The 24,485-nt window shown below is 52.6% G+C and overlaps 1 protein-coding gene across 9 annotated transcripts; it reads left to right on the top strand.

Annotated features, from left to right (window-relative positions):
- Positions 1–400: 400 nt before the first annotated feature.
- HPS1 (HPS1 biogenesis of lysosomal organelles complex 3 subunit 1) lies at positions 401–24,402 on the top strand. Of its 9 annotated transcripts, XM_064488324.1 has the most exons (22): positions 401–468; positions 2,019–2,134; positions 2,341–2,824; positions 3,702–3,772; positions 3,869–3,985; positions 8,230–8,367; positions 8,567–8,709; positions 9,108–9,216; positions 11,458–11,618; positions 12,094–12,196; positions 12,890–12,988; positions 13,116–13,185; positions 14,565–14,620; positions 15,727–15,894; positions 15,990–16,169; positions 17,275–17,336; positions 17,807–17,941; positions 18,022–18,087; positions 19,198–19,342; positions 21,425–21,538; positions 23,169–23,251; positions 23,712–24,402. In XM_064488324.1, the coding sequence occupies exons 5-22, from the start codon at positions 3,869–3,871 to the stop codon at positions 23,872–23,874; spliced, it is 2,112 nt and encodes a 703-aa protein (XP_064344394.1). In that variant the 5' UTR covers positions 401–468; positions 2,019–2,134; positions 2,341–2,824; positions 3,702–3,772; the 3' UTR covers positions 23,875–24,402. The 9 variants fall into 9 exon arrangements, with proteins under 9 accessions (XP_064344394.1, XP_064344393.1, XP_031317429.1 ...); XM_064488323.1 differs by having other exon boundaries at positions 2,341–3,776; XM_031461567.2 differs by lacking the exon at positions 401–468 and adding an exon at positions 476–707 and having other exon boundaries at positions 2,341–3,772.
- Positions 24,403–24,485: the final 83 nt, after the last annotated feature.

Below are 24,485 nucleotides of genomic sequence, written 5' to 3'. Positions count from 1 at the left end.
TGCGTTGTGATCCTAACTCGGTCCCTCACAAGTTCTTTCTTCTCTGGGCCTCAGTTTCCTCTTTTGTAAAACGCGGACGTTCCTAGTATGCCAGCGGAGAGTGCCGCGAGCTCAGGTAAGTGGCAGGGCCGAGAGCAGTGCCGGACGCAGCAGGTGACCTTGACGGCTGCGGGCGAGGCCCGCGACCTGTGAGCCTCGGCGCCCCCTTTTGACGGGAGAAATGTGGCCAAGGCCCACAGGCAATGAGGGCCGGCTGGGCCAGGATGCCCAGGGGGAGAAAACCGCACCGCGGGCGGAGGCGCAGCCAGGCAGGGGCGGGGCTCCACCCTGAGGAGCGCGGCTCCACCCTGAGGAGCGCGGCGAGCTCTCCAGCCCCGCCCCTGGCGGTCACGTGGGCGGTCACGTGTCCCCACCCGGAAGCGGGCCGGTTGGGTCCCGGCAGGCTGGGCGGTGTTTGGCCGCGATACGGTACGTGGGCCTCCAGCACTGTCTGTGTGCAGCCGTGGGCTGCCCGCTCCGAGGGCGGCGGGGCTTCCTCCGGGACCGCCGCGCCGCCTTCCCGGAAGCGGGGGAGCGGTCCCGCCCCCAGCCTCACTCACGCGCCGTGGGGCCTTGGGTCATTCACCTCACTTCTCCGAGCCATAGTTTCTGCATCTACGAAGTGGGGCACAACTGCGAAGTGCCACAAGCCGGGCCTTCTTCCCCCGGTAGCTGTGAGGTTCGGGGGACTTGGGGTTGAAACTGTTGCATAAACTGTGTAAAATGCGGGGCAGACGGGAAGGCTGCCATTGGGCGGAGCAACCTTCGGGGCCTCTCTCCTGGGTCCTGCAGCCCAGCAGGGGCAAGCTGTGAGGGAGTGGGCCACCCCCCCCCCCCCACGGGGCTGCTGGCGGGCAGGAGCCGGGACCGTAGGAGCAGTTTGCTGGGAGGGTGGTGAAATGGGGGGGGGGGCGGGGGGAGCAGTTCCCCAGTTTGACCCAGTGCCATCTGGAGCTCCAGTGAGTCCCGTGTTCCCTCTTTAGAGTAGGATAGAGAGAAGAACAGGGAAATCACAAAATGACACTGGCGAGGTTCTCTTTCCAGCACACTTTTGGAATAAAAAACATAGAACCTAATGTCCACTGAAAAGCATTCCATTTTTCTGGGAACATGGCATTGAGGTCAATCATACGGGTGATGTAGAAAGTCTCCTTTACCCTGCACGAGATGCTGAGCCCCTGACAGCCCTTTCTTGCCTCTGACTTGCTTACAGTGTTTGGTTTTCCTAATTAAGCTCAAGCTTTATTATTGTTCCTGCCTTTTATCATCAAAATGTGAGTGATTCTGGAACCTGTTTAGTTCACCCTGTTATTTAAGAAGGGGAGCTGGGAAATAGAATAACTACCCCCAAACTCTAGGTAAGAAAGCACCTTGCTAAGGGTGCACCTGCCTGGTGAATCCGTGACTCATTACAGCACTGGTGGGGGGTGAAGCAGGAGGTTGAGGCCCAGAGAGGTTTATGTGCCTTGGCAAAACCAGAACTAAAAGCCAGATCCCCTGTGTCTTTTGTGTTGGTTTACTGCCATTCATTGCATCGTCCTAGGATACCTCCTCTCTTCCCCTGGGACTGCTTCTCTGTCTCCCTGGGATGTGCTGTTCTGTCTCTTGACAGTCATAGCAAGCTCCCTGGGGCTGCTCAGGGTGGGTTTGCTTGCCATACCTTGTCTGGGAATGACCCGTGGGGAAATGACAGTGCTCAGAAGGAAACAGTAGGTGGAGGTTAATGTTAGTGGACACCTGCTATGTCCAGGGACTGTGTTGGCCAGTTTCGTATTCATTGTGGGAAGGTGGGGTTGTCGGCATACATGGCACTGGGACACTTCCTGGCCACAGGTAGTATAGTATGTTCTGAGCAGACTGCCTAAGGGCCAGAGAGAGACCTTTGACCACTCAGCCCTTCACCAACTTGTCCATCCCCGGGAACCGGCACCTGTTGGAACGAGAGCCTCTGCTTGCCCTCATGATCCCCCTGTTTTAAGCATTTGCAGGACCGCGGATGCTGTGCTGCTCTCCATGAGCCAGTCACCGAGTCTGTCTGCTGCAGGCCTTCCTGAACCTTTGGCTGTCTGGAAGCTCTGCTGTGCTCCTTGCCAAGGTAGATGATCCTGCCTGACCTGGGGCAGGTGGAGGCAGGCAGCACCCCTTCTGGGGCTGCTCGGGCCGTGGGAGGTGGACAGAGTGAGGCAGGCAGTGGACTGGGCTCTCGCGGGCTGTGCAGAGCCCTCTCATCCCCACCCGCTGCCCCAGCTCTGCATCCTGATGTCACGTTTTCCTGTTCTCTCCTTCTTCCCTTGCATCCAGGTGGTCATCAAGGCCTGCTAAGTCTCTAAGCTGCACTTCTCGAATCAGCCCCTTCCCCTCCTGACCTCAGCCAAAGAGTGGGCCCGCATTACCCCCACCAGGACAGCGGGCCTCCATAACCTTGACCTCCCCCATCCATGACCCACACCCCGTTTCCAGCCTACAGGGGCCCTGCTGTTCTCAGCCTCCATTCTGCTGCCCACCATTCTCCAACCCATACCGTTCCTTCCCATCAGGCCAGCCCCTCGAGTCCCCAGCTTCACCACACTCCACTGGGAGTCCCAGAGCAGCCCCTTCCAGGCCCACCTACCCTCATCCAGCAACCTTTTCTTCGCACTCCATTGTTCTCCCAGTGTCTGCCTTGTGTTGAGCAATTCCATGGGAATAGGCTACATCCTTTGTTTTCCCCTGTGCTGGCAACACCGTGAGGTGAGGTGCTCTGAGTTAGAGTTGACAAACCAACTGGAGATTTGGGAGGAATTCAGTAAGTACCACTAAGCTGGTCACATGGGGATCCTGGAGAGTGTAACTGTGTCAGAGACCTTGAGATGCTATGATCCTGTTGAGGAAGTGGACGTCCACCTGTGGAAGAGTCAGAGCAGAGCTTCCTCATCCCTGTCATGTCTTAGCATGTGTGCAAGTGGTCCTGTCTGTGGTACATGGAGGTAAAGGAGAAGCTTTGAAGCCCCTGCCTGGGGCAGGGAGCTGGCCTGAGAGCCCTGGCCTCGCCAGGCGTGTTCAGGCTGCCCTGAGAGTTGAGAAGATCCGTGTCTTGCTGCACCTCAGGGGGCCAAGGTCCAGTATGGGGAGCTCTGGATTAAGATTCTACCAGTTGGTGAATAATGAAACACGTTTTGTGTAACTGCACATTGTAATGTGTAGCACAGAGGGTATGTATGTATGTGGATGTGACTGAGGAAGCAGCAGCTAAGCAAGGGTGAGAGTGAACCATGGACAAGGTTGTGCAGCCTGTTTCCCCCAGAGCAGGAGCAGCTCGTGGAGGAAACTTCTGGAATGCTGAACCCACTCTCTGTTGGCTTTGAAGCTTGTCTCCTGGGGCTGTTTCTGGCTTGAGGAGGAGCACATTTTTTCTGCAGTGCCTGGAGGGAGGGGCACTAGCCCCTCTGCATCCCTGACTGGGCCCTGTTGGCCCTTGTGCAGTTAACTTCGAGCCTAGATCAGGAGCTGGGTCCTTTCTTATGTTTGGGTCCAGTAGGCTGGTGGCGGGGCCGATGCTGTGGGGAGAGGGGCCGGATAACACAGGAAGGAGCCCGAGCCCTGGCATTAGGTTTGGGTTTGGGTTTTGATCCGAGCTCTGCCAATTGGAAGAGGGAGTAACTGAAGATTCCTACTTGATCCAGTTGCTGCGAGAGTGCCAGCAGGTGACACCAGGAAGGCCCTCATGGTGGTGCCTGGCGCGCAGTAAGGGCCAGTAGGTGTTTGCTGGGATTATGACCCTTCTCATTTCTCAGGCCGAGGGTATGGATGTGGTACTGGAGGTGACCTTGAACTTGCTTCTCTCTGGCAGATGAAGTGCGTCTTGGTGGCCACGGAGGGCGCGGAAGTCCTTTTCTACTGGATGGACAAGGAGTTTGAAGAGAGTCTGCGGCTGAAGTTTGGGCAGTCCGAGTGTGAGGGAGCAGGGGTGAGTGCGGGGTTGGAGGGACGGACTATGGACGGGAGGGGACAGCGCAGAACTACCAGGAGGCAGGGGAGCCTGTCCACCCCTCCTGGCCCAGCTCGAGGGATTAACAAAGCAGCGTGTGTGGCCGGCGTCCTTTACACCCAGTTGTGCATCCTCAAAAGTCGGCCCTTGATGGTCACAAGCACAGTGACCTCCCCACCTCCCACCCCCAGGGCTCACTGGGCTAAATGGGGGCCGGAGGAGGAAGTAGAATTTTAATCACACAACAGAGAAATTTGATGTCATCAGTTTCCCTACCTAAAAAATTTAGCATAAGCTTAACCCATTCATTTTTATAACAGCTTTATTAAGATACAACTGACATGTTGTAAACTGAAATACTCAGAGTGTACAATTTGATGTAATTTAACATGTATACATACCTGTGATTCCATCACAAGCACTACAGTGAACGTGTCCACTGTCCCAAAAGTTTGTGCTCCTCCTTCACCTCCCTCTTGCAAGCAGCCTGCTCTCTGTCACGACAGGTGAGCTGTGTTCTACAGACTTGTATGTAAGTGAAACCATGCAGTGTGTGCTCAGTGTGGTTTTGGTCTAGCTTCTTTCACTCAGCATCATTTTGAGACTCATCTGTGTTGTGGCATTTGTGTCGCTAGCTTGGTCCTTGTCATTGCTGAGAAGTAATCCAAGTGTCCATGCACCACAGTTGGGTCATCCCTGGTAACCATACCTGGGTTGTTTCTAGTTTTCACTCTAACAAATAAAGCACTTGTGAACTTTCACATACAGATCTTTGGGTGACCATGACTTTCCCGCTTCATGGGTAAATACTCATGGTAGCAAGGCTGAATCATATAGTTATACAGTAAACTTTCTAAGAAACTGCCAGACTTCTTCCAAAAAAGTTGTATCGTTTCCTGTTCCACCAATAGTGTACGTGTGTGTGTACTTTTCCTCCATGTTCTCACCAACACTTGCTACAGTTGGTCTTTTTAATTTTAGCTATTCTAGTAGGTGTGTACTAGACTCTCTGGTTTAATTTTCATTTCCTTAATGACTAATGGTTCTGAGCATCTTTTCACATGCTTATTTGCCATTCTTACATCTTCTTTAAAGAAGTGTCCATTCATATTTTTTGCCCATTTTTTATTGGGTTGATTGTTTCTTATTCTTACTGAGGTTTGAGAGTTTCTTACATATTTTGGATATAATTCCTTTAGTAGATATAAGTTTTGCAAATATTTTCTTCCAGTCTGTGTCTTGTCTTTACATCCACTTCACAGAATCTTTCAAAGAACAGAAGTTTTTAATTTTGATATCTCTGTTTTATCCACTTTTTGCTTTTATGAATTATGTTTTTGGTGTCACATCTAAGAAATCTTTGCCCAAACCAAGGTCACAAAGGGTTTTCCCTATATTTTCTTTTGGAAGTTTTATAGTTTCAGGTTTTATAGGAGGTCTAATAATCCATTTGGAATTTTGGTATATGGTATAAAGTATAGATTAAAGGTTTATTTATGTTTCCCAGTGGATATCCAGTTTAACACTTCAGTGTTACCACTCAGAGAGAGTTGTCATTTTTGCTTAGATAATTTCTACTCTACATTATAAGGAAGTAATTTATTTTGAAATTTTTTCCAGATTAATTTTGGATTAAAACCTTTTTTATCGGGGATGCTGTGGAGAGAGTCCTCGCATTTCCGCAGCAGCGCAGACTGGTTGCCTTGTGGTGCCTTCCTGCTACCGTGGCCTCAGCATCAGTTGGACCAGCTCCACTTCGGCGAGTTCATTCGCCTCAGCATCCCGGACGCTCTGTTACAGTCTGTAGCAGTAAAACAGCGTATCGGAGAGCATAGATGTTTCAGTGGCTTTATTTACGCTAAAAAGCGGGTCTGTTAGGCTCTTTTATTTTTTAGCAGTCTATGTATAACTTTTTTTAATTAAGAATTTTTGAGTGTTTTAATTCTTAAGTCACTGCATCAGCTTGGTTAATTCAAGAAGCAAACTATTTGACAGTGTTCTATTCCTCTTTATTAAAACCCTCATAAAGGAACGAACTCCTGATTTTTCAGTTCCTAAATGGCTAATGTAAAGGAAAAGAGTCTTCAGAGTTTGTATACTGCACTTGTTTGCCTGATCCTGTAAATAACAAGAATTAACAGAGAAATAGTTTTTAAATGACCCATAATTCTACAACCCCAAGCTAGCAACTCTTCAGGGTATTTTCTTGGGGTCTTTATCTTTTATATCTAGTTGGGATTATACCACATTTACAATTTTATTTCCTGGTTTTTTTCACTTGCTGTTATATCAAAAGCATTATTCCGTTTTGTTAAATATTTTCAAAAGCATAAATCTTAATGGAAACATTATATTCCAGTGTATGAATAAATGTATCATCATTTATTTAACCATTTCCCAGTATTGGACATGTATATTACTTCTAGTTTGCTGTAACTATTGCCGTGAGTAACATTTGTCCTTGAATTTTATCCCACATTTTATTATTTCTTTATGATAAACTCCTAAAAATAGAAATATCAATGCAAAAGCCGTTCAAAGATATTATACCACTTTATAATCCCAGCAAGCAATATACAAGGCTGCCCCTTTACACTCTACCTGCACCAAATATTATCATCATTTCCCCCCACTAAAAACATTATTGCTACACCTGTGCACCTACAGAATAACATACTGCTTTTAAAATGAGTTGCTATACACAATCTAGATTTTCAAGTGACTTTTTTATTAATATAATCAGTTCATGACAGTTCTAGAAAATTGTGGTATGTGAGTAATTCATCAAACGTTTGCCTACATGGAGGGATATTCATTCAACAAATATTACTTGAGAGCCCAGTGTGTGCAAAGCAGTGAGCACGGCAACATGGTGGGGCTCCCGTGGAACCAAGAGTGGAAAGAGGTTGAATCCACAGTGACCCGGGTAGCAAATAAACACCACAAGTCAGGAAGGGATGAGCGGTGGAAAGTTAAAAGTGGTGGGTAGGGGATGGGGGGTGCCTGGGCGGGGTGGTCAGGAGAGGAGCTGTCTGAGCTGGGACCCATGGATGGTGACTGCCAGCCCCTGCAGCAGCGGGACACAGACCTTGGTTCCTGACTGTCCAGTCTGTTGGAGGAAACTACGCTCCTCGATGCCATGGCCACCACATATTTTAAATGCCATGTGGGGCCCATTTTTCTTTTCAAGGCCAGGTCTCACTCAGCTCCTGGTAGTTAAAACTAGGACTCTGCTTTTTCCTTATTTCAGTTGAGATTCCTGAAATCAGCATGGGGGGCGGGTAGGTCAGCTGTTTTCCTCCTGTCTTTTCATTCCAGTGGAGAACTTGAGTTGTGAATATTCCCCTGGCTTTATCCAATTTTTATTCACAGATCTTCAGCAAATTTGTCCGCTTTCTTTTTGGTTTTGTCCATTTGCTTTGTTCCTAATTTAGCAGGCTGAGAGAATGGATGGGGGAAGAGCTTATGAAAGCTTATGTCACTGAAAAGGGAAAGTACAGAAAGATGTAAAAAGTGGGGGGAGAAATCATTCCTGGTCCTTCTGTTCTGTAACAGTGCTGACTTTCTTAACTTTTTAAAAATACTTTGTTTATTCTGTGCATTTGAAAATACAGAGCATTCACAGCCATTTTTATTTAACATTACGTTGTATCAGAGGAATTTTCCATGTCACTGAAACACTCTAGTATTTTAGGTGCTGTATATTCTTCTGTCATTTAGATGTACTGTTGTTTATTTAACTCTTTCCCTGGTACTGGACATTTACATTCTTTCCAGTTGCTTCTCCTATAAATTCTGCTCTAGTGAACATTTCTGTGCCCACATATCTGCCCCATCTGATTATTCTCCTTAGGATACGCTCCCCAAAGGAGACTTACTGCAGCCAGGGGCATGGACTTGGGTGCACGTTGCATTCTTTCTTAGAGTTGGCCAGTCTCCATTAAATGTTCCGAACATTCATCTGTGCAGCCTAATTCCCCAACGTTTCCTTCTAGAATCAGAGTCTGAACAGCACAATTAGCTGGCTGATGCTCCCCAGCCCTCCTGATTCCACCCAAGGTTTGGAGCACTGTCTTTTTGCCCCACTCCCTTTCTGGACAATGAGAGCCTCTCAGGTGGATCCAAAACTGTGGAGTCCCTTGATGGCAGGGCCTGAGCCTCGTCCATTCCTTCGTCCCGTGTCTGGCACACTAACTAATGTTATTTTCTATCCCCTCGAGCAGCTTCCCACCCTGGAGGACCAGCTCAGCACCCTCCTGGCCCCCGTCATCATCTCTTCCATGACGATGCTGGAGAAGCTCTCAGACACATACACCTGCTTCTCAACGGAAAATGGCAACTACCTGTATGTCCTCCACCTGGTGAGTGTGCAGCCCTGGGCCCGTGTTCCTATCCCCTCAGCAACATGGACAGTCCGCACGCCTCTCCCTCAACTTGAACTTCAGAAGGCAGGAGCTGCATCTTAACAGCTGGGACCTGAGCCCCTCTCTCTGTCCTCAGCCATGAGGGCAGGTCAGAGGATCCCCTGGGTTGGCTGATGTCAGCCCGCTGTGCCTGCAGTTTGGAGAATGCCTGTTTATCGCCATCAACGGAGACCACACAGAGGGCGAGGGGGACCTGCGGCAGAAGCTATGTGTGCTCAAGTACCTGTTTGAGGTGCACTTCGGGCTGGTTACCGTGGATGGCCAGCTCATTCGAAAAGAGTGAGTCTCTGGGTAACTCTGCTGAGCCCTGTCTCGAGGCCCAGCAGCATGTGCCCAGCCTCTGTGATGCTGCCTGACACGCTCTGCCCTGACTCCTGCCTGGCACCTTCCTGGGTCTCTCTAGCTGGCTTTTGTTGTGTATGTGTGAAAGAAAGCGGCTGGGAAGTGAAGTGATTTGCTCAGGTGCCCACGTCCTGGTTCCGTGCCCATCCCATCCCACTCCACTCCGCCGGGGGGGCCACAGCCTGACACGCCCCCTCTGCACTGTGTGGGCTCCCTTCCGGTATTTGGTCCTGTCATGTGAGCTCGCCTGGCTCTTACAGTGATCTCAGACTGAGCTCCTTTGACTGAAGCCAGGACAGCCAGCTTTTTCACGGCCCCTCCCGCTCTGCCCCCAGGCTGCGGCCCCCGGACCTGGAGCAGCGGGTGCAGGTTTGGGAGCACTTCCAGAGCCTGCTGTGGACCTACGGCCGCCTGCGGGAGCAGGAGCAGTGTTTCGCTGTGGAGGTGACTGCTGGGTGTGGGAGTCCTCGGGCCACAGAAGTGTCAGGTCAGAGAGGCCAGCAGCCTTAAGACCACGTTTTCACACTCCCCTACCCAAGGAGTGCCTCTCAAGCTCGTACATTTCAGAGAGCTGCTCTTTCTGGCCACGGGGTGAGACAGGCACTCTGATGGGCTTCCCTGCAGTGAAATAGCTAGATCCTGGATAAAGCAGACTTCTTAATGCAGTTTTTGGGCTCATAGTAAATTACGGAAATTTCTAAACATAGCTCCCTCCCACTCTGATCCCCTCCACCCCAAATTATATTGAATCTCATTGCTACTATAACTAGAGTAGAAAGTAGAGGAAAAATAAGCAGCACTAAAGGCAAGATTGCCTGAGAGCAGGTGATGGTACCAACACTGCAGCCAAAAAACGAAGCCTGAGGCCAGCAGCGACACAGGGGAGCTGAGCCCAGACCTGAGGAGTTAAGGCGGTGGCTGTCATCAGTAGCACTCCCTAGCTCCCAGTAGAGACACATGGATTCTCTCTAGGTCACTGGTTCTTACACTCCGAGTGCACCAGGATCACCTGGAGGACTTGTTAGGTACAGGTTTCTGGGCCTCACTTTTCTCATTCAGTGGGGAGGTCAGGGGTTGGAGGCTCTAGAACTTGCATTTCTAACAAGTTTCCAGGTGATGCTGATGATGCTGGTCTGGGAACTACATGTTGAAAGCCAAAGCCACTGATTTAAAGGACAGATGAAGAGCAAACAAATGTGAGCTCACAGTTAACAGTCAGATGCACAAGAAAATAATCTGCCATGAGTGAGAGTCAGAGGAGTCAATCACCAGGAGATATAGGTCCCAAGGAGCTTGATATACTGGAATTATTAGGTACAGAGCATAAAATAACTAGGAAATATTTGAAGACAAAGAAGCTAGGAAAAGGCCCATATGGATATTTGAGAAATGAAAACATAATTGTTAAAATGAAAACCTCAAGGGATGGGTTAAATAGTAGGTGAGACATAGCTAGAAAGAGAATTAGTGAACTGGAAAACGGGTCTGAAGAAATTCATTTTCACACTCCCACCCACTCACTCTTCTGATAAACATATAGTACCTGCCATATGCTGAGAGATGTGCTGGGCCCTGGGAATACAGAGGTGAATAAAGACACAGTCCCTGCCCTTGAGGGGAAATCAGCATCCACATACACTAAAAAATACAATAAACTATCCTGGGTGCTGCCATGTTGGGTTTCTCACCAGAATCCACGGTGGCACAAAGGATGGCATGGTCAGCTCTTTCTGAGGTATCAGCAAAGGCTTCCTGAAACAGGAGGTGGCCTACCGCAGTTAAGATACAATCCAAAGTCCCTCCCAAGCCTACCAGGCCCCGTGTTAATCTGTCGCTGCCTGTCTTGCCCCAGCCTCATCTGATGCCTCTCTCTCCTCACTCACCATGCACTGGCCACCTAGGACTTCTTTCCATTTCAAGAGCACCCTACGCTTAACTCTGTCCAGCGTTGTCGTCATTAGCTACATGTGTCTATTGAACCTTTGGAGTGTGGTTAGTTCAAATTCAGTTATGCTATACATGTAAAATACACACTGGATTTTGATGACTTAGTACACAAAAAGAATGCCAAACATCCCACTAATAATGCTTTTACACCTTATGTTGAAATGATACAATTTTAGATACATCGGGTAAAATAAGTTATTAAAATTAATTTCTGTTGTTTCTTTTTACTCTTTTAATGTAGTTACTAGAGAATTTTAAACTATGCTTAGGGATTTAATTAGTTGGACACCACTGCTCCAAACTCTCTCCACCTCAGGGCCCTTGCACATGCTCTTTCCTTTGGCTTCCAGCGTTCACCCCCCACCTTTCTCTGACAGTGTTTCTTGTTCTCTAAATATCAGCTTACAGGTCACCTACTCAGGGACATTTTCTTTGAACACGCTACCCACATGGGTCTCTGCTCTTTATCTCTAGTCCAGTACTGTGTATTCCCCGCATCACATTTATTAGCACATCCTTTACTTCCTTGCATGTTGTCTGTCTCATCCACTAGAGTCTAGTGGCCAGACTGTAGGCCCCAGGAAGGCAGGGATGGTGCTGGTCAGAGCCTCCCTACTCCCAAGCATCTGGCACATGGTGTGTGCTCAGTGTGGCCTGAGTGAAGGTACCAGCCAGCGCGGGGCTGGAGCAGGAATGGTGGGGGTGACGTGACTTCCTCTCCCTGCCCGTCACGCCCAGGCTGTGGAACGGCTGATCCACCCTCAGCTCTGCAAGCTGTGCATAGAGGCTCTGGAGCGGCATGTCATCCAAGCCATCAACGCTAGCCCCAAGCGGGCCGGCGAGGAGGCCCTGCATGCCTTCCTGCTCGTGCACTCCAAGCTGCTGGCCTTCTACTCCAGGTGAGCCCGAGACCCCCAGCCCCACACCCTCACCCATTCTGAAACTCCTTTACCTGAAAGCATCACCTCCCCAGCCAGGGAAACCTTCCAGACCCACCTCTTCCGTGAAGCCTTCTTAGATTCTTCAGCTCTTCATCCTGTCTCTGCTCACTTCTCTGAATTATTTCTTCCCAGAATGCTGTGTCAAAGTCAGAATGTAGAGTTTCCTGATAGGCTTGTTGCTGGTCCCTGGTGGTTTCCCACTGGTAATTTTTTTTCAGCACAACCAAATTTTTATTTTAAAAATGGATGAGTTAACTAATTTTATGTACACCTTGTGTTCCTCCAAAAAGGATGAAGTCAGCTGGCATGTTTTTAACTCCTTGAGGTCAGGGACTGTGCTCCAGGCTCCCTTAACCTACCTGCCCCCATGCACTGCCACCTGTGGGCTGGGGGCCCCGGGGACATGCTGACAAGCTGCCTATTCTCTCTGCAGCCACAGCGCTAGCTCCCTGCGCCCAGCCGACCTCCTCGCCCTCATCCTTCTGGTTCAGGACCTATACCCCAGCGAGAGCACAGCTGAGGACAACGACACCCAGGTCTCAGGGCAACTCTCTGGGCAGCGGGAGGCCATCAGGAAGGTGGCTCAGAAAACCAGTCTGAAGAGGGCTGGGCAGGCTGCCTGGGGACTGTGTGGTTTCCAAGTCACGATTCTGGGCGTGTGGTTGGGCATTACTTTTTTCCAGCTGCTTTTCAATGTAAGGGGAATTCTAGAAGGCACATGGTATAAGGGTTAAAAGTGCAGATTTTTGGAGTCAGATAGTCCCAGCTTCAGCACTTAGCTGTGTTTGCTATGCAAGTATTTGCCCCATCGGAGCCCCAATTCCCTCATCTGTGCAATGGGACAGTGATGGCATCTGCCTCTCAAGGTGGTTGTGAGGAAAAGCGGAGACAGTTTACCTAGAGCCCAGCAGTGCCTGGGGCGTAGCAGACGCTCAGTAAGTGCTCCCGCCACGGTCACCGCGCCGTCCTCATCATCATCAGTGGTGGAGTAGCAGTGGTCTGGATACCAGTGTTGAAATTTGTAGAATTTCAGTGGTTCCAGAGAAAGACTAGAACTGAAACATCCCTGGAAAGTGAGGACACACGCCCAGGGCTGCGTGAGGGAGCGGGGCGCAGGGGTCGGAGGGCCCTACGTGGTCCTCTGCTCTGAGGGCTGTGCTGTGAAGTGCTGGGAGGCGGAGGACCTGCGGGGAGTAATGCTTTAACTAGCATCTCTGTGCCTGTCACAGCCCTCCCCACGCAGGCCCCAGAGCAGCCAGAGCATCCCCGTGCAGCAGGCCTGGAGCTCTTGTTCTGCAGACCCGACCGGGAGGAGCTCTGCAGGGACCGTATGTGCTGCGTACCACATGGAGGAGAGGGGATGCTTGGCCTCTCCTGGGAGAGCAGGGAGCAGGGTTGAGCCTGCTAGGGTTGCCTCTCTGAGTCCTCAGTCCAGCTGCCCCTTCTCCCTCACAGGAGACAGACAGCTTCTCCCCCGCTGAGGAGTACTTCACACCAGCTCCTTCCCCCGGGGAGCAGAGTTCAGGTGAGACCTGGAGGGGAGTGGGGGGAGGGGAGGAGGCAGGTGCCAGTTGGCAGCCCCTGGAACCTGTCTTAGGGTTCAGGGGATCCTCATGCCTTGTACGGGCCCAGGCACAGACACCTAGATTCCTAGACCCAGGACGCTGCCTGCAGCAGCCCCTCTGTCTACCCCGCCATCTCCAGCTTGAATTCAAGGACTATTAAGGCCACTTAAATGATCCCTACAACATTTTATGACAAATTGATTTCATTTAAAAATTTATCTCTTGTGTGTGTACCCTCTGCCTCTTTCTTTTTGTAACTAATGGGTAATCAGCTAATAAGTAATAATCACTTCAAGTGCAGTGATTTAAAATATAAATAATAATCTCTAGTTAATACCTTATCTGTTTTTCCTAAGTGTATGGGTGAACAATAAAGAGAAACTAAAAATATTCAAACTGTTATTAACAGAAGAGGAGCCTGGGGCCCCGAGACCATGTGCCGGCTCCTCCATCTTGTACATTTCTCTGGGGCCTCTGTTCTCTGAGCGCTCCATGAGCCCAGAACACATTGGAAAGCACTGCTTTGGGGTAATGGCTGAAGTTCCTTTTTCTGCTTACTGCTTCCTTCCTCATTCCTCCTCTTGGCTCCTCTCTCTCAGTGGTTAGTTTTTTTATGCCTCAGAGCTGTGAGTAACACTGTTCCGTAGGGCACGGAACTCACCACTTATAAATGGCTTGTGTTGCATTCATGCATTTGTAAATCAGGTGCTTGAAACATAGAGGCATCCCCAGAAAAAACATGATTATAAATGATAGTTATTTGCAATGAAATACATGAGAGAACAGTGTTATCACAAACCTATAATACTTCAAATATGCAGTTGGTTCGGTGGGTTTTGTGAGCTGTACGTAGAACGGAAATCTAGTTCAGTTCCCAGCACGTAGTAGGTGCTCAGTACAAATTTGCTGATTGACGCAATGAGTAGAGAACTGTAGACCCACCACGTGTGCTGCCTCCCAGTGAAGAGGCACCGTTCTAGTCAGGGAGGGGCCCCAAGGGCTAGTCGAGGCAGGAACAAGGAGGGGTTCGGGGTTGCTAAGGAGCGGGCTGAGGGACGCACCCCGCCGCTGCCAGGTGCATCCTCAGGGCTCGCTCCTCCTCCCCAGCCCAGGCTGCTGGAGCTCTGGTTCTGCACAGCTGGCCCTGTGCTTGCCAGCTTGGGGCAGGATGAGAAGGGGAGGGATCTCTAGCCCACAGGAACACCCTTGCCCCACCAGGTGCTGTGAGCCACGGATGGGGCGAGGCTGTCTCTGCTCCGCCCTCCCCTGCTCACAGGCTGTTGGGCCACTGTTTACATTTCCCCATTATTTATGCTGTGTTATTACCTGTGGCCTGCAGGTAGCACCGTCTGGCTGGAGGAGGGCACCCCACCCACTGATGCTTCCCAGGTCCAGGTGAGTTTCTCCTGGGGGTTGGGGTGTTCTGCCAGCGCACCAGCTGGTCTGAGATGCTGCAGTGAGCACCGGGGACTCTGAGGGGCTTTCCTGGGCTCTCTCCACCAGCGCTGGCCTTCCTCGTGCCATCTCAGCGCTGGCCAGTGCAGGGCACAGAGCTCAGCCAGAGGCAGGAGCTGGCAGAGTGGTGGGTGAGGGTGACCTCCTCTCCCAGACACCAGCCTTCCCTCCCGAGAAAAGAAATAAAAATCACTCTCAATCCCAACCCCAGATATTAACTAATATTAAGATTTGGTGGGTATTTCCTTCTAGTCTTTCCTATGATTTTATGTACATTATGTGTACACACACACACAACATATGTATTTTTTTTCTTGCCAAATATAAATCCTAATGTACTTCATTATTCTTTTTTTTCTGAGCATTTTCCCATTGGCTCAGCATTCTTAAAGAGTGTGGTTTTTAATAACTGTTCAGAGTGCATCCTGTGCCTATGCTATTATTTATTTAGCAAATTCCTGGAACAACTAAGTGCACTGTGTCCAGTCTCTGCCGTCATCATGACTGCCAGGACATCCTCACAGAGGCGTTTCTGTGGCATCTCCAACGAGTTCCTTAATTCCCTACTCTTGCCTGCTGAGACTTTCCTTACTCAGAGCCCTCATCAGGCCGGAGTCTTGCTCAGTTAGTCACATGGTGCCTCACTTACCCCCTGGGATGGCTGTGGGGATGTCCTGAGGGTGGTGAAATGACAGAATGTTGAGCAACTTTAAATGCCTTCAGGTATGTGACGTCGTTGGGGAGCCGCCCCATCTGCTCTTCCCACCTTTCCTGACCCTTCTTACCCACCACCACCTGAGTGCCCTCCAGTCCTGACTCCAGGCAGAGGGGCCCTGAAGATGTTGGAGAGAGACAGACAGCAGAATGGGAGCTGCCAGGGCAGCCTCAGCGGAGTGTGGGAACTTAGGAACTGAGAATTCTTGGAGCTGGGAAAGTTCATTCCTCGTTCATGGGGAGCCAGCGGGCAGCCGTGGGTGGACCAGGCATGAGGAGGAGGCCAACAGCGGCCCTACCCCCTCCCGGCGACAGCTCCTCTTCGTCTGCAGGTGGCTGAGGACACCCTCCAGACGCTGGTCCCTCGCTCCCCAGGACCTTCCAGCCCCAGAAGGATTTTCCTAGACACCAGTGTGAAGGAGAACTACTGCCCCATGGTACCCCACACCATGTACTGCCTGCCTCTTTGGCCGGGCATCAACATGGTGGTCCTGACAAAGGTATGAGCGCCCTGCACCTGCCCCAGCGACACCCGGGCCTTGATGCCTTCTCCACGGCTGCCTCTGTTCACCTTGCCTCACTCTCCTTCCCTTAGGGTCCCAACACGCCCCTGGCCCTGGTCCTGTACCAGCTGCTGGATGGATTTTCCCTCCTGGAGAAGAAGCTGAAGGAGGGGCAGGAGGTGGGGAGCACCCTGCGGTCCCATCCCCTCATGGGGGACCTGCGCCAGAGGATGGACAAGTTCATCAAGAGTCGAGGTGGACAAGAGCTTCAGGTGAGATGCGGGCCCTGGACACCCCACCTGGGGGAGAGGAGGCAGGGCCTGTTCTGTCTGCACCAGATCTGGCCAAGGCTCTGGGAGCTGCCTACCCCCACCCCACCGTAGGTTTGTGGTCCTTGTTTCCCCCACTAGGAAACCATAACAAAAACTTACCACGGTGACACTTGACGTTTCTAAAGCATTCTTACATAACTTTGGCAGAGCATAAGTTATGGCTTCCATGTTGTAGGTGAGGAAACCAGGGCTCAGCTAGACGGTGACTCGGCCAAGTTTGCTTGGCTGGTGAGCAGTGGAGCCAGAGCCCAACCCTAGGACTCAGTGGCCGCCAGCAGCCTTCCTGTGGGGCCCGTTGCCACATGGCTGGTCTCACAGAAGTGCAGCACACAGCGAGGCCACTCTACCCGAGGGGGCTTAGAGAGGCCAAGACACAAGGGCGCACATAAGCAGTAGGAAACAGGGCTCACTCTGGGCGGGAGTCTGGAAGGGAGCTCGGGAGGATAGAACTGGGCTGAGATCTGGGGCCGCTCGCATAGCTGGCGGGGCATGGGTCTGTTTGAAGAACTGAGACTCACCGCGGCTGGAGTTGGTCTGGAAACGAGCAGAGGGATTAGAAAAGGCAGACCAAGCGACTGAAGGCCAGACCCAGACAGACCGATCAGTCCACAGCCGCTCAGCACCTGCGGTGCCTGGGCGCCCCCGTGAGCACGTTAGGATGCAGAGTTCCCCTTAAGGGAACCACGTGGGGCTCCTCCTCAGCACTCCAGCCCTTGCCGGCCCCGCCCCTTCTGGGAGGCACATACCTGTCCCTCTGACAGCACTGGTCTGCGGTGTCTGCCAGCCCGGCAGTGAGCCCAGAACTTGGCACACAGAGACCGCTCTTTCAATAAGTACCTGCTGAGTGAATAGACTGTGGTGTGCGGCGGGGCACAGGGTGCGGGGGGACCTGCCGGAGACCCAGCTTGGCCAGGGACAGCAGAGCAATGCTGGGCCTAAATAAGCCGTGGAGGCAGGGGGCCTTTCAGGGTCTGACATGGGGTCTTCCCAGACCTCACTGTAGGAATGTTGTTGGGAAGCTGCCTGTCACCTGTCCTCCTCACAGAGCACCTGGCTGGAGTTCAAGACCAAGGCCTTCTCCAGAAGTGAGCCCGGATCGTCCTGGGAGTGAGTGGTGGGCTCTGAGGATGAGGTGGGGGCATCATTGGACGGGGGTGAGTTTCCTCCAGGCCCAGAGGGAGAGGATGCTCAGGAAGGAGCTTCTGAGGGCAGAGGGGTCCCGGAGGGTGTGCCCAGCCCATGGATGCTGGGGGGAGGCTGGGCAGAGAGGACGGAGGTTGAGGAGCAGGGACCTGAGGACCCCATGTCAGGCAGAGGCCTGGCTTCCGGGCCGGCTTCAGCACAGAACCGAGCAAGGCACTGCCCCTCGTTTCTCTGAAAAATAAACCATAAGGTTGGACGAGCTTCCAGGTACTCAGAGCATTATGCTAAGGGAGAGCTGGGAAGCTGCCTCCCAGCTCAGTGAGGGCGAGGGTATGCTTCATCAGCGTGTCCTCAGTCCAGGAGCGGGGCAACTGCACAGGATAAGCGCCCTCCTAGGGCCCTTCCTGCGGTGACATCGCACCTCCTGTGCCCAGGCTGCTCCAGGCTTGCAGGAGGGTGAAGCGGCAGCTCTGCACCATCTACCGCCTGAGCTTCCTGGCCGCGGCTCCTGGCCGGGGAGGCCCCCACCTGCCCCAGCACCTGCAGGACCGGGTCCAGACCCTCATGCAGTAAGTGCAGGTGTGGCTCCTCAGTGGCCGGGGCAGGAGTGTGGGGCCCACTTCACCTGCTCCCCTTGCTTCCTTGGCAGAGAAAAGCTGACCGACTGGAAGGACTTCTTGCTGGTGAAGAGCAGGAGGAACGTCACCATGGTGTCATATCCTGATTCCCCAGCCTGGAGCCGGCACAGGAAAGCCCCTCAGGCTGCCTGTCTCCTGTACCCACTCCTTTGAAGGACTGTGGATTTGAGAAAAGAGAACATGCATTTCACCATCTGTTTCCTTTCTCTGAAGAAAAATGATAGCAAATAGTGTCCAAGGTGTCTTATCAGTAGGAACCCTCCATGGCTGAAATTTTGGAAATTCCAGCTGTCCCAAGGTTACTTCCAGAAGCCACAGACATCGTTGATGTCGGTGTCATCCAGCCAGCAAAGTGGCAGCGGGTATCCCACAAGGGGCGGGGCCCTGAGGTCGGGTAGGTTTGAGGGGCCACGTCCTCCTTTGTAGGGGTCACAGTATATGGTGGAGTGTGAAGGCTCTGAGAAGGCCTGCAGTAAATAGGTTTATTTTCCTCTGTTTAAAAAACTGTCTCTAAGACTTAGAGCTTTTATTACAGACCGCTAGTTTTATCAAATACTGATTTTCCCTGGAACTTTATATAAAGTTGCTTTTTCTGTATTAAAATCTCTAAAGGGTCTGGCCTCCAGTCTCCTAAAACTTCAGTTGCCAGTGCGCAGGTGAAAGGGATGGCAGAGGGCCTTATTAGCCACCAGCCACTGCCCTTCCACGGCTGTGTGTCCTGTCTCAAGTGGGAACCTTCCAGCCTCTCAAGATGAAGGGTAGCAGTGCACCAGGCAGGTGACGTGTGTGAGTTGGGCTGTCAGCTAGGCTCACTCACGAGCTCTGTAACCCTCCTCTCACACTAGCCTCACCGTGTATGTAGCTTAAATTCATCCCTCGTGAAAATGGTAAAATATGAACATACAATGTTCCTGTTGGGACCACAAGTCCCTGCATTAAATGTGCCAGTGCCAAGGATCCATTGTACTTGCATCTTAGATCTTCTCGGGGTTGGGGATTCAGAGGTAAAGAAATCTGGGAAAGAGGGGGTCCTGGAGGGTTGGTTGAAATAGAAACCTGTGAGGAGGGGCAGGTGTGGCAGGCCTGGCCTCCGACTCACTGCTTAGCCTCACCGGCAGCCTAGGTTGAGGACAGAGAAGCTCCCTCCCTGGTTCTGGCTTTACAAGCACCTTAACTCAGACCCCCACCTACCTGGAAGACTTCCCAGGCCTGGTGCATTTCATCTACGTGGACCGCACAACTGGCCAGATGGTGGCCCCTTCCCTCAGCAGCAGTGAGAGGACCTCATCGGAGCTGGGCAGGGGGCCCCTGGCCACCTTCGTCAGAACCAAGGTAACCTCTGCCCGGCGGGACACTCTCCCTGAGCATCAGACGGGGTGTGCTGACCCCTGCCTTCGGGGCTCCCAGGAGGCTCTGAGCACCCCCCACCTTAGTCTTAGCACACTCTTCCTGATGTCTGCGCCCTGCAATGTAGGCTCCTAAGAATAGTGTCTCATCTTTGTCACCCTGGGGCCCCAGCCAGCATGCAGGGCCACTCAGGCCTCAGTCCATGTCGGGCCCCTTCCTGGGTCAGCAGGTCGGCGGGGAGTGGCCAGGGCCTAACACAGTGCCTGGCGTAAATGAATGCTCAATAAGTATTTGTTAACTAAACGAGAAAGAAGCAGCACGGGTTGATCGATTTGAGTAGTAGAATGTAAAACTAGGTCGTTTCTACAAGGAAACAGTCTGAAGTTTCTTTTATCCTGCTTGGTTCTTCATGGCAAACTAGAATTTTGTAGGGGAAGGAGGGAGGACCTCTGCCACTTTCTAAAAAACTGCACATTTTATATACGTTTAAAATATATACTCTTCTATTGTATATATAATATATGTTATGTTATATAATTATGGGTTGTTATATTGCACATGTAATACATGCAGTGTAATTTTTGTATGTACAGAGGCCCGTGTTGGAGGCCCAGCTCTGCCCCTCACTGACTCTGTGGCTAGGGTATTGCTGAGTCTAAGCTGCAGTTTCCCCATCTATGAAAGACGATAGGAACACTACCGACGTCACAGAATTATTGCACAGGTTCCAGGTGCATGTGTGATACAAGTAAAACCCTTAGCCCAGCGTGTGGCACAGCATACAGCTGCAGCTGGTTGAGCATTGCCTGGTACCACCCGCACCAGCATCGCTTCTTTCCGGAGACAGCTGAGGTTCACCTGGGTACCTTTCTGTTCATTGTTTTTCTGTGCAGTTGGTTGTGGTTGAGATCATTCTGTGTATGCAGTTGTGTTCATCACATTTTCCCTTCACCTTATATCGGGTGCATTTCCTCATGTCATTAATTCTTTATCAGCGTAATTTTCACCAGGTCCACGATAGTCCATCATGCAAATGTAGCGTTATTTGCTCAGCCATTTTCCCTGCATTGAACATTTAGATTGTTGCCAAGCTTTCACTGTTATAAATAATTCTGCAGCACACACCTTTGGACATACATCCTTGTCCTCATCTCTGGTTCTTTTCTCAATATGAATTCCCAGAAATGGAATTACGAAGTCCAGTGGGAGGAATGTTTTTAAGGTTATTGATACATGTTGTCAAATGGCTCTCCTGAAAAATAGAGCAAACCTACATATTTGTTTGCAGTTTTAACTGGACATTACGTGTGGTCAGGTTTGGAATGGCCTGTGTACGCCTTCCACTAAGCGTTTTGGTGCGAGCTCACCAGGCCTTTCCCAGCCCTGAGAGGTGGGGAGCAGATCCATCCCAGCTCCAGCTTCCCTTGGGCCATTCATGGCAGCAACAGAAGGCCTTGAATTAAGCAGGAGGACATCACACAGGGGATCTGAGGCATGTTGTCCCTCGGTCACTGTGTGCCCGTCCTTCCCCTTGGTGAGCCCTAGATCAGACCTCAGCCCAGAGCAGAGGACGTGCCTGGATCAGGGTACTCTGCACATTGAAACGCTTTCCCAGCACTTTCCTGGCCTAGAGCCTGGGCCAGAGATTCCCCAGCCCTGGGGGGCCACGTAAGTGGCTAGAGGGATTCCAGGTGGTCACACCCTCATCTCCTCTTGTGTCCCTGACTGTCTTCTGGCCTGAATGATGAATTTACTGCTTCACTGCTTGTGTGTGTAGTAAAGGTACATAAGGTGTTTTTACATATATTTTGTTGTCGTGGTAACTGGAGGGGTAGGTCGTCCATCCAGCCATCCACCCATCCAACATCTACTTACTATTAGGCTCCTGCTCTGAGCAAGGCCATGCTTAGGCGTTAAGGAAGATGAGCAGGAGAGGCCCCTGCCTTCAAGGAGCCCCTCCTCTGAGTGCTTTTCTTCCCTCTGGATTTGAGAGCCTGAGCCCACCCTGCCGTTTCTGAGCGGGCCGACCTGCAGGCCCCGGACACGAGCACTCCCCCCTCTCCCCAGGTCTGGGCTCTGATCCGGCTGGCGCGCAGATACCTGCAGAAGGGCTACACCACGCTGCTGTTCCGGGAGGGCGACTTCTACTGCTCCTACTTCCTGTGGTTCGAGAATGAGATGGTGCGTGTGGCCAGGCCCCTGCAGGACGGCCCTGAAATGCTTTCCTTTCCTGTAACTCTTGGATCCCTTTCTCCTGGATTCTGTTCAGTCTGTCTCTCCATCTCTTCTCGTCTCTGGTGGAGCTGACAGGTAAGCCCTGCTGGTTGGGACCCAGAGCTCAGAGGTCCCTTTTGCATGTGGGCTTTGTGACCCCTCCGCCCAGCTGTGTGAACACCTCATGCCCAGGTTCCCAGTGGTGTCCAGGTAACATGTGAACAGACAGACACAGGCCCCATATGAGAGGGCTGCTCCGCCCACTTTCCCTGCTGGTGCTTCGGCATCATCAGCCTCGCTCACAAAGCCAGGCTCCCTATTCCCATGTTGGAGGTGGACAAACCGAGGCTCAGAGCACTTAGCCAACCTGCCCAACATGAAGCTGGCAGGACGGCCTGGGTCTCTTGCCTCCCACCCTGTCACTACAGTCTGAGCACAGGTCCTGGGAGTGTGTGTGCATCCTCCCGGCCCTTCCCGCTGTCCCTCTGTCTCGATGACTCTCTCTGTCTCTCTCCTCTCTCCTCTGCTTTCCTTATCTGTGTCTCTTTGTTTTCCCCTATTCCTGCTCTCTGAGGGCCATTACTTCTCCCTGTCACATTCCCTTGGTCCCTGTCTTGTCACCTCCCCGGCTCATGCCCTGCCCCCTCTGTGCTCTGGGCAGCGAGCCCTCCTTCCCCTCAGCCCGAGGTCACAGCCTGTCCCTTTCCATGGTGCCGTGTAGCCAGTTCAGTCTCTCACCACCATTCTCTCAGCCTCATGCCCACGCAGCCTGTGTCACTGACCCCATCTCATAGCCGGAGTCACTGATGCCCTAGAGCTCAAATACCGTGGCCAGGGCCCCCGAGGTCCTGAGTGATGATGTCAGAGCACAGGCTCAGCTCTGCTGACCTGCAGGCTCCCTTCCTGGCTCTGCCTTCCTCAGAGGCGCCCAGGATATGGGGGTGACCATCACATTAGTTTCTAGGGAGAAACAGGGCTACGTGTGTGTGGTTGGCCCCATGGGGTAAAAGGTAATAGAAATAGAGCCGTGGGGCAGGGAGATGAGGCATGAAGTCTGGCTGCACCTGTGCCATCGTGAGCAGCCACTGGACACTGCCGAGTCCTCCTCTCCCCGCCAGGGCGCGCCTCGCCGTGCCCGGTGAGCACAGCGCCGAGGAGCCCCGTGACTGGCCTGGCGCCTGGTGGGAGCCCCACGGAGCTTGAGTCCTTTCCCCGCCATATCCTACCCTCGGAATCCGTTGCTTTCAGAGAGAGACATGGCCTCTTGGTAACCCTTTGCTCTTTACGGCACCTCCCCGGGTTGCCCTCCCACCCACAGGCCCGTTGCTGACCCAGGTCCACTGGTTGATGGGAATGAGAGCTAGCGTGTGCCAGGCACTATGCTCGGAATGCTGTATCCGAGACTTCTGATGTCCGTTGGGAGATCATTGCTGCTTCCACTTCACAGGAGAGAGACAAGTTAAAAAGAGGTGCACGTATTTCCCAGCACCAAGCGCACGCCAAGTGGGGCTCGGACCTGGCGCCTCTGACTCGGGTCCATGTTCTTCCTGCCACTCCCACCGCCTCCCCACTCACGATGCTCCTCCTCCTCCCCCAGGGCTACAAACTCCAGATAATTGATGTGCCTGTCCTGTCTGACGACGCGGCTCCCGTGGGCATGCTGGGAGGAGACTACTACAGGTGGTGCCGGGGCCGGGGCTGGGTGGTGGGTGATAAGGGCCAGTTCCCACTGAGGGAGCGCTCCTCCCCCGGGAATGCCCTCCACCCCGGCCCCACTCGCGAGGGCATTTAGTGAGAGGAAGAGAGTGGTGGGTCCCCGGGTCTCCTGCCCTGCTTCCTCCTGGCAGGCTCGTGCCAGCAGTGTTTGCAAATGCCTGTGCTGGCCTCCTGAAGACCTTCCCTGCGGCTCTGTGGTGCCCCCAAGCTGGGTACTGCTGTCCAGCAGACCCCACTCCAGGACCGAGAACCCAAAGGGGTGGTTGTGTCGGCCTGGGGCTGAGCCTCGTAAGGTCCGGTCAGGAGGGGCAGGGAAGGCCTAATGAGGTGACCTAGGGCCCGTGCGTGGGGCTGGGAGAGACCCCTGGCCTTGGGAGGAGCGCCGTGTCTCCCTCCTGAATCCTGTCCCCCCCTCCTCCCCCAGGAAGCTCCTGCGTTACTACAGCAAAGGCCACCCGGCCGAGGCTGTCAGGTGTCACGAGCTGCTGGCCCTCCACCTGTCCGTCATCCCCGTGGACATGCTGGTGCAGCAGGCCGGCGAGCTGGCCCGACGCCTGGGGGAGGCTTCCCATGTCCCCCTGCTCTAGGCCAGGGCGGAGCGTCCCCCGTGCGGTCTGCCTGCACACCCCGGTGCTCCAGGCCCACCCTGCTGGCAGACATCCCCATGGCAGGAGCCTCCTCTTGTCCACAGCAGCCTTCTGAGGATGGACCAGCCCCCATGACAGCCCCAGGGTTTCTTAAAGAAACTCCACTTAGACCAGCCTCCATTCTGGGTAACAAGCAAACCCCCAAATCCTTCGCTCTGGAGGAGGAGGGAGGCCAGAGGGTTCCTTTGGTCTCCTTAGAACAGCAGAGGAGGTCCCTGTGCCTGCATGTGTCCACTGTTCTTGGAGTGCAGAAGCTCCGTCCAGAAGCCGGTTCCCTCCCCAAATGGAAGGTGCTCCCCTGGCTGGGTTGATCCAGCTGCCACTTCCTCTCTGCAGCTCTGGGCAGGTTTCCTCACCTCTAAACCTGTCTCCCCACATTCAGAGTGACAGCACCCCCCTCTCAGGGTGGTCATGGGGCTGCCAGACATGGGGCAGGTGCTCAATAAATGCTGGTTACTGTTACTGTTACTGTTGAAGCCACACATGCCATCCTTGGTGCTGATAAGCTCTGGCAAATCCTGGCCTCTCTGTGTCCTTCTCTGTTGTCGGGT

The sequence above is a fragment of the Camelus dromedarius genome, chromosome 8 (genome assembly GCF_036321535.1).
Source record: "Camelus dromedarius isolate mCamDro1 chromosome 8, mCamDro1.pat, whole genome shotgun sequence".
Classification (NCBI taxonomy): domain Eukaryota; kingdom Metazoa; phylum Chordata; class Mammalia; order Artiodactyla; family Camelidae; genus Camelus; species Camelus dromedarius.
The sequence above is the reverse complement of the archived record's forward strand: the minus strand, read 5'-3'. Positions and strand labels throughout refer to the sequence as shown.